Below are 18,266 nucleotides of genomic sequence, written 5' to 3'. Positions count from 1 at the left end.
TCTCTCTCTCTCTCTCTCTCTCTCTCTCTCTCTCTCTCTCTCTCCCTCCATCTTACTCTTAAGGCTGAGAACAAGATTCTGGTACTTGTTCAGCCAAAATGTTTCATGGTTTCTTATTCACCACTGAGTTGTGAAAGGTTTCATACCATTTCTAATCAAACAACTAGAAACTGTTTGCATGTATTTTTTTACTTTGTGTGTGTGTGTGTGTTTGTGTGAACTCAAATATATATTCTACATTATTACCAATATCATCATTATTTTTCTCTCCATGTGCGAAAGGGTTGTATGCGTTATTTGTCATGCATGTCATATTATCTGTGAGGCCCAACCTTCTCTGATTTAAAACTCAAATTCTTCTCTGGTCAACAGCAGTCTTTCCACTTTCACCTCTGAAAGCTGTTTTACCCAGCATGCATCATTCAGTCATATTAGTCCTCGAAACCAGCACAGTCATCTCTCCTGCACATAATGTCTTTTGATTCTTTCCCAATTAATTTTTCATTCCATTGGTTGATGTAAATGAGCAGTTTTAGTGTAAGAACCATACCATTGAATCCTGAATTTTCCTGTCTGTATTCAATGCTCACCAATGACAACTGAGCTTTATAAGTGACCCCTGCTGTCATCATTTTCAATGTCTTTGACACACTTTCCACCTCTGTCACTTGGCACTTCTACCACTTGGAATTTCTGTTACCTGCTACATTTGTCACATGACATTTCTGGCATCATTTTTTTCTATTCTATGCAAATGCTCATCAACTTATGTCTGTGTTTCTTAATTATTAAATCCATCATATTTCCCTTCTTTGGGATTTGAAATATAGCAGTCATCATTGATATTATCATTATCATCATCTTTTTTCATTCCTGTATGCTAGGATAAGTCCACCTACTAGTTGTGAAGATGTGTGGCTTAGTGGTTAGCGTATTTGGCTTAGAGTCCTGATTTTGATTCCTGTTGGCATGTTGTGACCTTGAGCAAGACACTCTATTTCATGTTGATCCAGTCCACCCAGCTGGCAAAAATGAATTATGTCTGTAATTCAAAGGGCCAGTTTTGTCACATTCTGTGTCACACTGAATCTCCCTGAGAATTACATTAAGGGTACACATGTCTGTGTTGTCTGTACTCATCTACTTGCATGTTAATTTTATGAGCAGGCTGTTCTGTTAATCGAATCAGCTGGAATCCTCGTCATCATAACCAACACAGTGCCAATTAGACCCACTAGTTGGGACCATTGTTACCTGACCGAAAGGTCATGCTTTAACATTCCTATACTTCTCTTGTCTATTTAGTTTCCCCATTTATTTGTAAACAGCCTGTTTTTGTAGTCTCTCCGATTAACTCTCCGGTTAATCCTGATCAAGCAGATCAATAGTAAAAGACATTCCAGTTATGACCATCCTGTCTGTTTGTTTTTTAGAACATAATGTATACAGCACTGTTATTTGAGGAAGAGTTGGCTTCTATTTCTAAACAGGTTGAATAGTGACACAGAACAATGCTCTGCAACCTTTTTTCACTTGTGGTACATTTATATTCTTTTCAAAATTTGGTGGCACAGCTGAACTAAAAATGTAGCTGATAGTATTGGGAAAAAAGTTATGCTCAGGTTACACTGTGGCACACCTAGCATTATCTTGTTGCGCACGAGTGTGCCATGGCATACCAGTTGTGGAGCACTGATATAGAGACTCCTTTGCAAGTGATTGTTTGTCTCTGATGAATGTGTATCTGTATGCATATATGTATGTTTATTGCTCTGTCTATGTATCCTCTTTTCTGACCAGACTTTCTTCCAACATATAGTCTCCTTTCATTTTGTCTATTGTTGATGTGATGGCAACTTGTCACTATTTGGTTTAGAATCTATCTTCCAACACATGAAAGCATTCCACACATGAGGTCATTGGCAAAGTTCTCCAGCACACTTGGTCAGCAATCATCCTCAGTGCTAAGAGTTTCTCTTCAAGCATCTCTTTTGATTTCTGATTCTACTGCAGGGCTTGCTTACTTCACAAGGTCTGATTGGGTGGGTGGGGTGAAATCTTCCAGTTTGGCCCAACCTGATGAGATGCCATTTGTGTTTCATTGCAGAAACTTTGGTCTTGGAACATGTCCTCAATCCTTTTGTAACAATATTCCTTGTTGTTGTCGTCATCATCATCATCATAATTTAAAGTCCACTTTTCATGCTAGCATAAGTAGGATGGTTTCACATCCCACAAGCTGCAAGCCCACATCAAGCTCCAATGTCAGCTCTGGTATGGTTTCTACAGCTGGATGCCCTTTCTAATGCCAACCACTTTACAGAGTGTACTAGGTGCTTTTTACATGGCATAAGCTCTAGTGAAATTGCAATGTAACTTGCAAGACAAAAGAGCAGGGAAATAAAATGTCTATGTCCAATTAATTTTGAAATAATGAGGACTTTATTAAAATAACTTAGTCATTATTAAGCTCTTGTTTGTAACATAAATTGACATGAAATTTTGAAGTAAAGTTATAATTTACATCACTTTAAAACGGGGAGTTTGTATCACAGAACCAGGATTCGTCTTGGATGAGTTTGTACCCCAAAAAAGGGGGTTTTAAAAAGTGTCTTTTTCCGGGACATTATCACACAAATGTGTGTGCATGTGTGTTGGAATGTGTATGTGAATGGGTGGTGGGGTTATATTTATGTATATTTGTGTGTTTATAAGTGTATGTCATATATGTGATGGTGATGATGTGTGTGTGTGAGAGTGTGCAACCATGTGGTTTCAGGTTCAGTACTACTGCATGGCACCTTAAGCAAATGTCTTCTGCTATCGCCTCTGGTCAATCATCATCATCATCATCATCATCGTCGTTTAACGTCCGCTTTCCATGCTAGCATGGGTTGGACGATTTGACTGAGGACTGGTGAAACCAGATGGCTACACCAGGCCCCAATCTGATTTGGCAGTGTTTCTACAGCTGGATGCCCTTCCTACCGCCAACCACTCAGAGAGTGTAGTGGGTGCTCTTCCTTCTAATTAAATTTGATAGATGGAAACTGTGGAAACCCATCATGTGTGTGTGTGCTTGTGTTGGTTTGTTTGCATCCCCATTACTTTGCAACTCAGCAAAAGAGGCCAATAGAATAAGTACGAAACATGTATGGGGGTTGATATGTTCAACTGTGACCATGCTGGGGCACCCTTCAAGGCAGTGCCCCAGCATGGTCACAGTCCAATGACTGAAACAAGTAAAAGACAGAAAGACAACTAATAATCTTTATATTAACGTCACTAAGGAGTTTGCTGAAAGAACATCTGGCTGCTACACAGATTGGAAGAAACTGAATATATTGATTCTTTCCTGCTAACCTAATGTGGTCCCTATTTTAAAGATCCCTAGGGAGCGTGTTGAAGATTTGACTGACCCTTTCTTGCTGGTTCATGTTTAGGTAGCGGTTTGCTGTTTTGTATGGTTCGGTCTTTTTTTTTTATTTATTTATTTTTGTTTTTGTTGCTGTTGTTGTCATAGTAATTTGCCAGTTCAAACATCAGAGATATTCCCCCACCCACATCTCAAAAAAAAAAAAGGAAAACTCAGCTTTGCTATCATTCTAGGAATATTTTTTGGGGTTTTTTTTTCCTTCATTTGTTTGTCTTTTTTTTTTTCTTGATTTTGTTTTCTTGCCCTCAGAGAACGGTATTCATGTGAAAGGTAAGTTTGTCATCATCATCAACATCATCATCATCACCATTATCATCATCATCATCATCGTCATCATTGTCGTCGTCATCATCATCATCGCTGTCAACGTTGTAACCAATATTTCCACTATTACCTTAATTAGTAGTTACTGCCATTGACACCTGCATGGCTACCACTATCACTAGCGTTACCATCATCATCATCATCATCACCACCACCATTATCATCATTATTAATTCTTCTATCATCATCATCATCATCATTATTGTTACCATTTTCAACACCACTATCATTATCATCATCATTATCATCATCATCATCATCATCATCGTAATCAACTGCACTATTGTGTTCACAATCAGAAGCAGCACCATCACCAGCATCAGCAACAGCACCACCGTTACATCATTATCATTACTTTCCACACTATTATCTAAGGGCTACCTACCACCAATAGTTGCCAGGGATGTATTGACGTCTGTATACAGCAAAGTTCAAATCCTGTGTGTTTCTCCTTCATCCTCATTGACTAAAACCCACAACATGCCGGTCTTTATGATTGGTCAGAAACTCTACAAGGAACTGTCAGTAACATCATTGGGATCTGATGATTTTCTTAGATATCTTTTATGGGAAAATTTTCTAGATATCCAACGTAGGGATATTGGAGGCCTACCTCTACTTGAGGGTTGTATGTAGAAGTTGTCATAGTTGTTAGTTGTGGTTTAGCCTCAGGTCAGCATTCCAACCACAACTATCATTTTAATTAATTGTACTGTCATTGACAGTCTTTTTGTATATTTATGACTACATTCTCCAATGTGTCATTCCATTTTTTAATACATTAGGGTGTGATTCGAGGAAGAAACAGCTGCTATTTTTAGCATGTTAGTTGACTGTGTAAAGAGGTTTTTATGTAGAAGTAGACAATGTTTATGTCAAGCCGGGGATCTCATCACAGGCTGATGAGACCTGCAACTGGTACCATGTAAAACCAGTATTTCCTCTTCCATGGTTGAGTGGTCGGCAACTAAACCAGCTCCACCAGTTGAATAGCCTGCCACTCTTATGAGAGGATAGTGTCTGGATAACCAGCAGGACTAAAAACAAGACCTGCTGAAGGGCAGATGAGCTCCTTGTGGGCCAATGCCCATCCAGTTGGGGAAGGCAATGGCAAACCAGCCCAATATCTCTGCCAAGAAAATACTATGAGAAAGTCTCAACGAAAGTAATGCTGTAACTTCATTTGATGAGAGGACTTGTACTTAATCATTTAAACTTTCAGGGTAGTGTCAGATATGCACTGCAAAAGGCATACGATACATGGCGACAATGGTGAGTCGTTATTACTGTTATTATTTAACACCTTGGACTCCTGAAAATGTGGAACTGTCCACAATATGCATTTCATGTTGAATGGCAGTCATGTTGGTTGGTACAGATTAAAAAAAAAAAGCAGTAGGCATTTGTAGCACATTTGAGCTTTCTGAAACTCAGAAGTTCTGTCTCTTCAGGTTTCTATTGCAAAACCTTTTTAGGCTTAGCATTGCTTGCCTATAAAACACTCAACAATTATACAGTATCCCAGCCATCTGTGGCAATGACCCATACATGAAGGTTTATATTTTAAGCCAGTGGAAGGAACTATTGGTGTTGCCTAAGTTTTGGTGTTTGGGGGGTTTTGTTTCATACCATATATGGTAATAGTCAATCCTATTACAAAACAGGATTATATATAGCTCCCAGTTAACCCTACTTGAGCAGTCTATATTGTTACAGTTATAGCATTCAGTTATTCATACGTAAACATATCCATTTGGTATCTGCACACTATGTCTATCTACAGGTCTGTTATATCATTGTTCTGCTAATTTTGTTGTGGTGTTGCATGTGTTTTGCATGCTTGCACATGGCCAAAACTGTTTAAGGTGACTACTAGTTTGATATCAAAAACAGTTTTAATATTGTACAACGAGGAGGATAATGTTAGTGAATTATGACACTAAGTTATTACAGCTGTTTGATGTTTTGAATTTACTGCTGTAGACTTAGGTAATTATCGTAAACATGACAGCTCTAATTATCAGCTAACAACAATAAAGATGGAATCTAATCAAACATCTGGGTCTTGATAATGCCAAAGGTGATATATATGGTTAATTATCTGTAGCTCACAACTGCCTATAGATAACACTAAGCCCCATCTAGTTCAAAATCCCTTGCATTAATTGGTTTAAACGCAACCATACAATAATTTAAGATTGTTCAATTGAAAATTTAGATTATTCAATTTAAAATATTCAATAGAAAATGTAAAATTACAAAACTTAATCAGAGAATTATAACTTTAAACAGATTAAAAACTGATCCTAAAGCAAAAACCAGGAGAATCAACTAATGATTTCCAGCTAACATTTAATATTCTTGTTGCTGTGGTTCTCTACAAACAAAAATGATCCAGAATCAGAGTTTATAATATGGATTTATATTTATGAAATCGGTTGTACTCAGATGAAAATAAAGAATCTTAAACTGTTTAAGAATTTTACCTAAAATGTCCATCTCAGACATGGTTAGCTTTGTTGCAATGGTGTAGTCAGAATGAGGATTTAATATTGGAACAGTAGTACAGCTAGGTTCTAATACAGAAATATTTTATGCTACTAGTAAGGATTTTTGCCAAGGAAAGTTGATTAAGCAACAAGTAAACTGAGTGAGATCAGGTTTAAAATTATAGCAATTGAGAATCGCCACAGCTTTCTAGGTCCAGTCCTGTAAATGTAAACAGTTGAAATTATGTCCAGCATACCCAGTCCCAGTACACACAAAATATGATGTTGGAAATGAGCTTTAAAATCTTCAAGGAATGGGAATTATGTCTTCATGTCCTAAATGAAGGTATCATTAATTCACTGCCAATTGTTTTGGTGTAGAATAGTGGTTCTCAACTGGGGTTCATTTGGCCCTTGGGAATCTAGATAAGATTTTGTTGTTAAAATTTATCTGCAATAAATTGGTTAGACTTCTACAATACACAAAATATTTTAACAATTTTTTTAATACAAATCCTACTAAAATCTAATTATAAAAATTTAACAGGATTTTTTTAAACATTGAAAGGCTATAAAGGTCTATCCAAGTAAAATAGGAATCAAAGGGGGGTCCATAGGTAAAAAAAATTGTTGAGAACCACTGATGTTGAAGAAAGCTGGTAAATTAAAAAAGTGAGCTGATTACAAAATTCATTTCCCTTAAATTGTTTAAGAATTTTACCTAAAATGTCCATCTCAGACATGGTTAGCTTTGTTGCAACGGTGTAGTCAGAATGAGGATTTGATCTTGGAACATTTTCCCATTTTAATCCTCATTTTAAAACAATGTTCACTGATATGTAAGAAGCAAAGTTTTACCTCTCAAATGATTTAAAGTATGTGTATTGGCAAATTGGTTTGAGATGAAGGCTAAGAAATAGTGTGTGAAAATATTTATTAAGCAATTGTCTTTGCTTAATAAATAGCCTTTCACTAGTAAGTTTATAGAATTCAGAGCCAGCACTGTAAGTGCTCTAAATTCTTTAGAAAATCTATTAAGTGAAAATATTGCATTGCTAACACAAGATAAGACACGATAATGACTTGTGAACCAGTAATATACTATAGTTGCAAAATGAAAGATTGTGTCCTTTCCAGCAATTTATATATACATATCAGCTTCTCCTGGGTTTCAAAACATCAGCTTTCTTTTCCAACATTGTATGGAGTCGATATTGGAGGAAATTATTGGCATGATTTTATATCAGAATGACAGACTCGTTTTTGTAGTAGCCCAGAATAAACTAAAGAATCAATAAAATGCAGTCATTGCAAGACAGAAAGGAGCCACTGTATTGATTAACCCAAATAAATGCATTATTTGTGTATCTTACATAGATTTCTTATAAATGAATATTTCAAAGGTTGGAATTGAACCATCGTTTAATCTAATAATTATGATTCAATGAATTAGTATAACTAAATCAAAAGAATAAATTGAAAAATGTTCAGAGTTGATTGATTATTATTATTACTAGTTTATACTAAAATTTGCAGACATAGTTGAGGCTTATCTCGTAGCAAAAAAGGACTATCTCTATTTGGGACATCTGCATCAGAAACAGGTCTTTAACAAAACAAAAGAACTTCTTGTGCAATACCCTGTTTAGGCAACATTGTCTGCCAAGTAAGAAACCACTCTCACTGTTGATTCTTCTGAATTTGCAAAAGTAGGAATAATGTCTTGAAAAGGAAAGTCCATAGCATGTGTTAGTTATACAATTGATAATGCTGGAACAATAACAAACATAAGGCCTGTACAGTGGTAGATTGTGTAGAAAGATTGAAGCAGTTTCTTTTAAAGAAATCTTTGATATTGAATATTGTTCATTAATATTTACAATTAAAATTTTTTCAATGATTTTCATGTTTCTAAGCGAAATTTGTAATTAACATTTTTCAAAGAGTCTTGATATTTCCAAGTGAGCTTTTCAACAGATTACCTGGTGGATGCTCATATTATTATCGTATGATTTCAAGATCATTCACATTCCTGATAAAGACCATCCCTCATGTTGATGCTTTTACTAAACTCAAATATGATGCAGATCAGTTTGAGACAATGTTCTTTATAATTTATTATTACATTCTGACATGATTAATTAATTAATTATTGATAAAACTTAAACAATTAAAACACTGGTGATCCTTTAAATCCATGGACCATTTATGTTCACTTAAAGAATTCCATTACTGAAAAAAAAAATAACTTCAACAAACTTTTCAAGAATGACAATTTGCCAGACTTTCATCTGAAATGATAGCAGAGAATGGTTTTATCTTTAATAAAAAATATGCTACTTATCCCTTAAGTTTATCATACAAAAGTTCTTTCTACAACTCATGACATAACTGATTGCATTGCAAACAGTGAAAAAAGTAAGGGCTTGTGTTTGGTGACTTAATCTTGTTGGAGAAACTGAAGAATTTGTTAGCTCCTTTGACATGTGTCATTAATTTCAATCGCCTCCCATATTACCAATACTACCAAATCATGTTGATCCTCACAGAAATGTGAAGTATTACCTCCATTCCATTTAGGAGCTGCAGAATTGCAAAGAGAATTCAGATGCCACAAATATATACTGAATAATGTGATGTGTCTTTTGTAGTTGGAATAATGTTGTATTTTATTGTATCTTATCATTAATATGTAAATGCATCTGGTCAACATTTGCACATTGTATTTATCTGCCCAGTCTGTAATTTTATTGCTATGTTTATGTTGTTATCAAATTGCATGCATTTTGCATGGTAGCACATGGTCAGGACTATTTGAGGTGACTACCAGTTCAATATCAGGGACAATTTTATAGTGAACTGCCAGAATAACTCTGGTAAACTATGATATTCAGATACAAGAGATGTCTGAACTTTTAACCTTTCTCATCTACTGTTGCGAACTTACTGTAATTGTTGTAAATACAACAAATACATAATAAGCTGGTTGACCATATAAGCACAACACAGATACATAGGTTAATTGTTTATAGGACTAATGCCTGTCTATGCTTTAGGTTCTTGTTGTTTAGTTCTGGATCATCTCTTGATCAAACAGACTTATGGTAAAAAATGCTGTAGCTGTGGCCGATCCATCATTTTGTATATCAGATATTATATTGTCCAATGTTTTCTTCTTTAGGCTGTGATTTGATGGACATTTGGTTGTTATTTCTAGCTACCACATTGTGGTTCCCTCATTGGCTGTTTGTATTGGCTGGCATAAAGAAAACTATCTGTTGCCAAATACAGTCGATATAGAACTGTGTGTATTGACTGCATATGTTGACACATTTTCCTTTTTACGTTAATCTACTGCTTTCTGTGTTACATTTGTGGATACAACAACTTGCCTAACCTTTTAGAAATTACCAAGATATTTCACTAAAGCTATGGTAGTCACTAGTCCATCTTAGGCTGGTATTGCTAGATGAGTTTTCATATTTCTGCCATTATGACAGAGTAGATTTCATAAGTTCAAATTTGCTATAGTAGTTTCATTGAGTTTCTGGGGCAGAAGACTCTATTCTACATAACTTCAGTTTCATGAACCATCAGGTGAGAATAGGCACCAAATTATCTGGGAATGTTTATTGGCTGTTTATTAATTTATTAATGGACATTCGGTAGCCAGCTTTATTGAAATGGCCAAGGGTTTTTGTAGAATTTAGATGTTCTCTTTTGTTGGCTTGTCTGTCACAGTTGTACTACATTGATATTGTAAACATTTAACCCTTTCGTGGCCATATTTTGATTGAAATACACTGCCTATGTGCTTGAGAATTTTTTTTTTTAATTACAAGAATTTGAAGGGATTTAGTAAAATAACTTTGTTATTATTATTAATCTGGCGTTTGGAACATAACAAAAAGCTTCATATGTAAAATGATGGTCAGAGGATTTATATTAAATATTAAAACAAGGGGGATTTTGTATCGTAGATCCAAAGGCAGTCTTGGGAAGGTGGCTTTCAAAAGGGTTAATATGCTTGTATGAATTAGCCATGGATGTTATTTAGTTAGAAATTTATTTTGTTTTTGTTTTTTGTTTTGTCCCCATTTCTCTCTTCTTAAGGAAACAACCCAGATGTTTTACTATAACTGAAGTAATTCTTTTTTTTTCCTAATAACTGTTCATTGTTCATTTACTCAGACCTTAATCTTTTCAGGTTGTATATATGTATGTATATATATGTATATATGCATGCATGTGAGTCGTTGCAAAAGTCTTGTTAGTTCTTGTTCTCCTCATTGTAGCAACTTTATCACTCAGTTCTTAGCATACACACTGCTGGTTCTGATTTCTCTCCTTCACAAACGGAGAATTTAATATACTGAAGCCTCAAATAGTCAGAAGGAAAAGTTTCTAAGGATTTAGATAGAAAGTGAAGTGGAAGAATTAGAGTATTCTTCAGAACATTATCCATGAAAAAAAATACACTCTATTCCCAATTACCATTCCATAGAACCACATTCCCACCTGCCTCCGAAACGTTTTCTTTCCTATCACTTTTTCTCCTTTATATTTTAGTCATTCTTTTATCTCTCCTGGTGAAGGACTAGTGTTCAAAACATCAAAACACTTTCCTTTCCTTTTAAGTGATAGACTGATATAACATTTGTTAAAATTTGTCCCTCTTGTGTTGTTTAATTTTTTTTTTTTTTGTCATTGCATAATATATAAAGAAATTGCACATTCAATTAACGCAAATAAGGACCAGTTCATACTGGAATTAATTTAATCAACTTTACATCTTTATCTCTCCCCACCACCACCACCAACAAAATGAAAGCTTTCTGTCTATTCTAGAGATAAATAATATTATATGATTTTGAAATAACTATCTCAGTCATCATGGCCTTTTGTTTACTTTGTTTGGTCTTGTATGAATTTAGAATGCTAAATTTGATTTCCACCTCAGTTGTATTGGTATGTGAATCTTCTCTCCATCACTGATGATTTTGAAGGTAACAATATTGTGATATATTTGAAATGGATGCTATACAAATAAAAAAAAATGTCTAAACTACAAAGAAGTGAAAGAAATGCCAAGACTTTTGTACCAACTTCATTCTGTTTGTGAATTTATTTATGCTACATAATTAAATAATTCATACCTTTCAAAGGTTATATATATATATATTATTAAGTTGCTAGGTATATCTAGATATGTGTTCCTTTTGCTATGAATATACATGTTTATGAATTTTTTTTTTTTTTTTTTTTTTTTTTTTCTGTTTTTGCTCTTCGAATATTGATTCACATACTTGCCAAACTGAACAGATCTCATACCACACTCGATACTGTAAAAATATAAAACATTTTTAGACACTCCAGCAACTGAGACTTATTAAATTAACAATGTGGAAGAAATGGTTCCAATCCTATTCAGTTCAAATCTCTCTACCTGTAATGGAATACAGCTATGTTAAACTTATGCTAGTGAATTCACAGAACAAGAGTTTGAACTACAGACAAAAATAAACATTTGTATATACCAAGGAGCTATAATAATAGATTATCACAGATTCTGTTACATTGAGAAACATAGATTTGTACACGCTTACACTATGTGTGTGTGTGTATATATATGATGGACTCTCCTGTCGTTAGACAACGTATGAGGGTTTGGCAATTTAGTTTGAGTGGATAGTATTAATATTTTGGTTTTGGCTAATTCTTCACATTATCACATAGAAGATTTGCATGCAATGACAAAAAAAATTTCTTCAGCATAGCTTTTCTTTCGTTAAGTCTTGTCTGTAAATGGCTGTCTCTCTCTCTCCATAGTTCAGGCTGACTTCCACGTATATAAAACTCTTTCAGTTTCATTGCAAATATGTCTGTCTTCTGAAATTTGCATTCTGTTATTTCGTCTAATGTTAAACTGATGAAATTCATCATCCATTTTTGCAGGTTGAATTATTTTTGTTGTTTTCTCTGTTTTTTTTTATAATTTTTTTGCCTTTTTCTTCTTCTTCTTCTTGTAGCATTTCTTTGATAACTTACTTTGTATCTTACCCTGTACTCTTTTCATTTTCTGCCCTCAGACAAAGATATTCATACGGGAGGTAAGTTTTTCCCCCCTGTGCCATCTTACCACCACACTGTATGTTTCACCAATCATCCTCTCACCCTCATAGCAACAACAGCATCAATAACAACCACTGCATCATCATAATTATCATCACCGCCAACAACAACAACAACAACAGCAATAAGCCGCTTTTATCCTTTGCTTTATGCATAATTTGTTGTTGAAGGTTTTTCTCTTTTTTATTTTTTGCAATTATTAAAATTTTTCTTGTTTGTTTTGTTACATTTTTATTTGGTTTTTGACATATTCATTTGATTTTTTTTTATTAATTATATCTATATTTGTTTTGTTTATTTGTATAATTGTTTATTTCTTTAACCCATATCTGGAGGTACTCTGTTCATTGCTGACCCTTGAGTGTATATATATGTGTGTGTGTGTATAAGAGACTTGGAAACAGCTTACTTAAACAGAGACCAGTGGGTTTTAGGGATCATCAAGAAAGAATGTACAGTTTCGAAGCTTTACAGCACACCAGCCCCTCAGTGATAATAGGCCCTGACTACTGGACCAACTGATCTATTCAGTCTTAGGTTCCTTTCAAAATCATCAGCACCATTCAAATTGTGGAATCATGCAGGTTGAGTTTCCACAAAGGCAACCAGGCACCTATTTCAAACCCATGTGTCACCTCTCCAGCCAGGTTTCATCATTCCTTTTTAACCCTTTTGGCATGAAGAAATTTTCCTGGAGCAACAAAAATGGTCTAACTTAGCTCTCTGTTGGATTTATAGGTGGTTCCTATTTGCTGCCCAAAGTAGTCAGCTAAAACTCACAAAACTCCAGCCAAGTTAGCTGATTTGGTACCAGAGGGTTTAAGGCTGGAGTCTGGTAAAGTGTGAGGTGTGTTTCATTTGATTGGTCAATGATCAAATGATTTAATGAGTAAAGAACCCATAATGTGTGGATAAGGGTTAGGTTTAGTTGTAAGAAATAAGTGAAGAGGGTTTGAAATGTCAATGATATATAAGGAGTAAAAATACTAAATGTTGCAGAAAGTTTAAAATGGCATCAAATAAAAATTTGGATTCTGTTTCTGCAGTTTTTATGCCATAGGAGTATGAGAGCCTACAAGAGTTGTGAACATTGAGGAAAGTGACTTCAGAAAAGGGTGGCGTAAGATAGATGTGCTCAATGCAAGGAGAGAGATAGCTGAACAGTTGCTAATGGATGGATATGTTTGAAGATTGATAGAGACAGCAAATGAATTTAGAGGAAACGAAGTGGTGAGCTGGCAGCATTTCTTCCAGTTCTTTCTATTCCGAGTTCAAATTCCATCACAGTTGGTTTTCCCTTTCATATTTTCAGAATCGATAAAATAAGTACCAGCTGAGCACTGAGATTTATGTAATTAGCATCTCCCCTCCCCATAAAATTAGCAGCCTTGTGCCAAAGTTTGAAACCATTATACTTTGAACCAAAATCCAAAAGAAGCAGCAGTCTTTGTTGCTGAAACCCAGGCAAGAGAAGTGAGAAAAACTGGGTATAGATAGCATCAGATGTAGTGTGCAAGAGAGAAAACTGCACTGGTATGGCCATGTAATGCATATGAATGAAGATAGTTGCATCAAGAGGTGCCAATCTCTAATTGTAGAGGGAACATGTGGAAGGGGTAGACCCAAGATGAAGTGGTGAGAATCGATCTACTGATGCTGGGACTCACAGAGGGGATGATGGGACTGAGACACTTGATGGTTTGGTGTTTATTTTTATGTTTAGTATACATTAGTCTGAAGGGCTACTCCATACTTTTGTAGAGTACAAGTTTATTCTCAATCAAGAATATTGTTGACAGTGACTTTGAAGTTTCAGCCAGTTAAGCCATCAGTACACACACACACATAATGAGCTTCCAGACAGTTTCCATCCACCACATTCAATCACAAAGCATTGGTTAGCCTCAGGCTTGTTGTAGTAGAAGACAGATGCCCAAGATGGTGTGCTGTGGGAGTGAACCTGAAACCATATTGCTGCAAGTCAAACTTCTTAAGCACAACTGCCATGCCTGCACCTCTGAAGATGCATTCATAAAAGGTCCTTATGTGAAACATCAGAACTACCCTCTCCTTCACAGCACATGACCATAATGTGTTTTATGAATTTCAACTGGTTTTTGTGCCAATGTAGATCATTGCTAGTTTCCTCTCACATTTTCTTATTCCCCACCTGAAGTGTGATAGTTGGCCTTGCTTAGATTTTGATGGATATCCTCATCCTCAACAGCACCATCAGCATCATCATGATCATCAACAACAACAATCTTGATATGATGGGTCAGATAAAAAAAATAATGCAAATTTTAGAGGTTTGTGTTGTTCTCAAAGTTTTCTGGAACATCATTTAAACCTGTCATCTATGCTGTCACATCAATGCTATATATATATATATATATATATATATATATATATATATAATACAAATAATAAATGAGTATATGCATATATACGTACATGTATGTACATACTTACATCTACCTGTATATATAGATGCATATCTGGGTACAGGACGTTGCAAAAAACGTGGACAAAATGATAAACGAGTACAGAAAACACACAGGCCACATAGAGAACATCTCCTTCATCAGCTGCCCCCTTCTAACACATGTGTTTTGAAGAGTAGGGCAGGACGCATCGTTAAAATGGCTCTTCCCACGGACCACAAATTAAATTAAAAGTAAATTTAATTCAAATTAAATTTGTAACGTGGAGGAATGCAGTGACAGACAAAACAAAACAGGAAAACGAAACAGAGAGAACAAACAAGAAGGCTATACGGCCAGACGTGAAAAAATATATGTGCTGAACTCTGTGAAGCAACGAACTGGAAAGGAGACGAAGAATTGTTCGTGCTAGCCTCGCGAAAGCGAAGATATGAAAGAAAGATAAGTAGTTAGAAACGTGACCAGGGAAGGGTAGGAGAAAGAGTGGTAGGGGGAGAAGAAAGGGGAGGAAGTAGAATATAGGTGTGCAAAGAGAGACAGGGAGAAAGAAAGAGATATAGTAGAGAAGGAGAGAGGCGGAGAACAGCAGATGGAAGAACGAGAGAGAAAGATACAAAGGTAGATAGAGTCGCGTCAGAAAAATATAGTTTAAAAACTTACTTGCAAGGAGGACGCTTAGCGTTCGGTCATGTAATACAAATAATAAATGAGTATATGCATATATACGTACATGTATGTACATACTTACATCTACCTGTATATATAGATGCATATATGTGTGTGTGTGTGTATATATTTATATATTTGTGTGTGAGTGTATGTGTGTATACATACACAAACATAGTTACAGTGTCATATCTCTGCTATTTTCACAATGTATACACTACAACACCACTGTATGTACAATACTCCTTGTATACACTCTATCTCGCTACTACTGTGCCTAGTATATACACTGTTTTTGCAATTTCTATTTACAGTATATATATGTACACACATACATCTGATGGGTTACTCTAGTCTTTTGTAGAGTACAAATTTATTATTATTATTATTAAACAAGAATATTGACAGTAACTTTGAAGTTTTGGCCAGCTACAATAATAATCTTGTTTACGGATAATATGTATATGTGTGTGTGTGTGTATAGTACTATGTAATATTCCTTATATACAAACACACACAGAAGTGTATGTGCTCACATATGCATGCACACACAATTTTGTTGCATTTGCTTGCATGTAAAGATTGCATTCTTCTTCAAATATTGGCGTGTGCTGCAGTGTTTCTTAAAAAATACGCATGCATGTTGCACCACGTGTGCACTACAGCGTGTACTTCAATGCAATATCTTTCGAGTTGAGTATATACCAAGGTACAAAACCGTTTTGGTCACTCCAGTGAGTACAAGTATATGTCATTTGTGCACTCTAAGCATACACCGCTGTACTCTTCTTAAGTACTGCTGCATGTGTCAAAGTACCAACCACGTTTAGGTTGAACGGCAAATAAGACATTACACTTCTTGGACTAATATTGAACGTCTGCTTTGTAGCATCACGGGCATATCTGAGTATAACGTGTTCCACTCATTGAAGTATCCCAGCATGCAATCTTGTTTGTTTTAATTTTGTTTTGTTATTTTTTGTTTGTTTGTTTGTTTGTTTGTTTTTTCTGCATCGAACTTTATAAGAACAAATCATTTAAAATGCATCTGAAGCTTGTTACTTTTACACAGGTGACGCGTCTCAGGAGTCAATTTTTTTTACCGCTTGTTTCTTTCGTATTTTTCGGGGTTTTTTTTTTTATTTGTTTGCACCACAGATTTCAAGTCGCTATGCTTTTGGTTGATAAGTATTACTAATTGCAGCACATGCACGTAAAATATACGCGCGCAAGCACTTACACATAGACGCACGCAAACATACAAAAATAATCAATGATTCTTTTTCTCTCGAGTTTTTTTTGTGTACAAGGGAGGCTACTCTGCAATAAAACTATCTGATGTTCCCGATGACAACTTAACAGTTACTTCCCTTCTTATATATTTTACTTACGTGGTTTTTTGACATTCGGAAAATAAATGTGATGAACTTAAAGGTTGATACGTTGCGAGTTCGTATAACGTTTGATGTTTCCCAAATGAAGGGAGGGTGTTGCAATAGAATTAAATAAACTTTCAATTTTGTGTGTACACATACACATCCAGTTGTGAATGTGTGTGATATTTGAAATACGATGCTTGAGGTTACGATGGTAAGTTAATAATGACAACCTTGCGACTACAATATCTCTACTGTGTTAGTACTCTTACCCGCATGCACAATACCACTTACTTGATATATAGCTATGCTTGCCTCAGTTTGCTGAGGTTATTGCATATCCCACTGACTGGTGAGTATATAAAAAAAAACCGCCAGTACAAAAGATATGAAAAAAAAATCTAATCAAATGCCAAATAAGGAGATGAGTTGAATTTGAAATAGTAATTGTTCTAATTTCCTAAGTACACATACACGTTTTTACGATGGGCTTCCAGTTTCTGTCTACCAAATTCACTCACAAGGCATTTGCCAGTTTGGGGCTAAAGTAGAAGACACCTACCCAAGGTGTCGCACAGTGGAACAGAACATGAAACCACATTTTTGCAAAGTGTTTGCTATGCCTGCTTTTTAATACACATTTACTCACACAGACTGACAATGGCATTGCATAGTAACCAACATGTTGGTATAGTCTTTCAACATTGTACTCAGATGGGTGGTGGGTTGGTAGAATCACTTGAGTCTCTCACAAAATAGTTTTAGCGATATTTTAGTTACATCTCTTTGTGTATTAAATTCAAATCCTGTCTTGGCTGAGTTTACCATTAATCTTTCTGAGGTGGTTAAAGGAAGTGCCTAACAAATATTTATGTTAATTTAGCCAACCAGATTCTCCTCTAATATTTATGGCCATATATCTATATTAGAATTTCATATACTACTTGTTTACACAATGTCTTTTCATGTTTCTCTAATATTATTTTCATATTATAGCTCAGGCATATCATTTAGTTCCAGTTCTAAGTTCTGATAGTCATCACTGTCATCATCAATAGCAGTAATTTAATTTTCCACGTTGAATATAGTCTTTGTGTGTGTATGTGTACTAAGATTTAAATTTGTCAATGTGTCCTGATGTTTCTGTCTCTCTAAGGACACATTATGTCTGTTCAGAATGTGTTACTACAGTACTGCTGTAGCAATGATAGTCTGCTATATAACATCATTTTTTTAAAAATGCATGATGAACTTCTTTGTGTGTGTGTGTGTGAACTCTGTTGCATTTACATGAAGGAGCTTCAACAATGAAACCAATATAACATCATTAACAAATCCAAATATTTTTTCACCCTCTCCCTTCTTGATATATATATATATATATATATATATATATATA

At 35.1% G+C, this 18,266-nt stretch overlaps 1 protein-coding gene across 1 annotated transcript in view; it reads left to right on the top strand.

The window, feature by feature from the left end:
* LOC128247666 (arf-GAP with SH3 domain, ANK repeat and PH domain-containing protein 2-like) overlaps positions 1-18,266 on the top strand; it is a 62,928-nt gene that overhangs the window by 31,916 nt on the left and 12,746 nt on the right. Inside the window, exon 8 of the mRNA XM_052967683.1 lies at positions 12,339-12,359. Coding sequence (XP_052823643.1) covers positions 12,339-12,359 — 21 coding nt within the window. The remainder of the gene's footprint in view (positions 1-12,338; positions 12,360-18,266) is intronic.

Source organism: Octopus bimaculoides, chromosome 4 (assembly GCF_001194135.2).
Source record: "Octopus bimaculoides isolate UCB-OBI-ISO-001 chromosome 4, ASM119413v2, whole genome shotgun sequence".
Lineage (NCBI taxonomy): Eukaryota > Metazoa > Mollusca > Cephalopoda > Octopoda > Octopodidae > Octopus > Octopus bimaculoides.
Note: the sequence above shows the minus strand (reverse complement) of the source record. Positions and strands in the feature narration are given on the sequence as shown.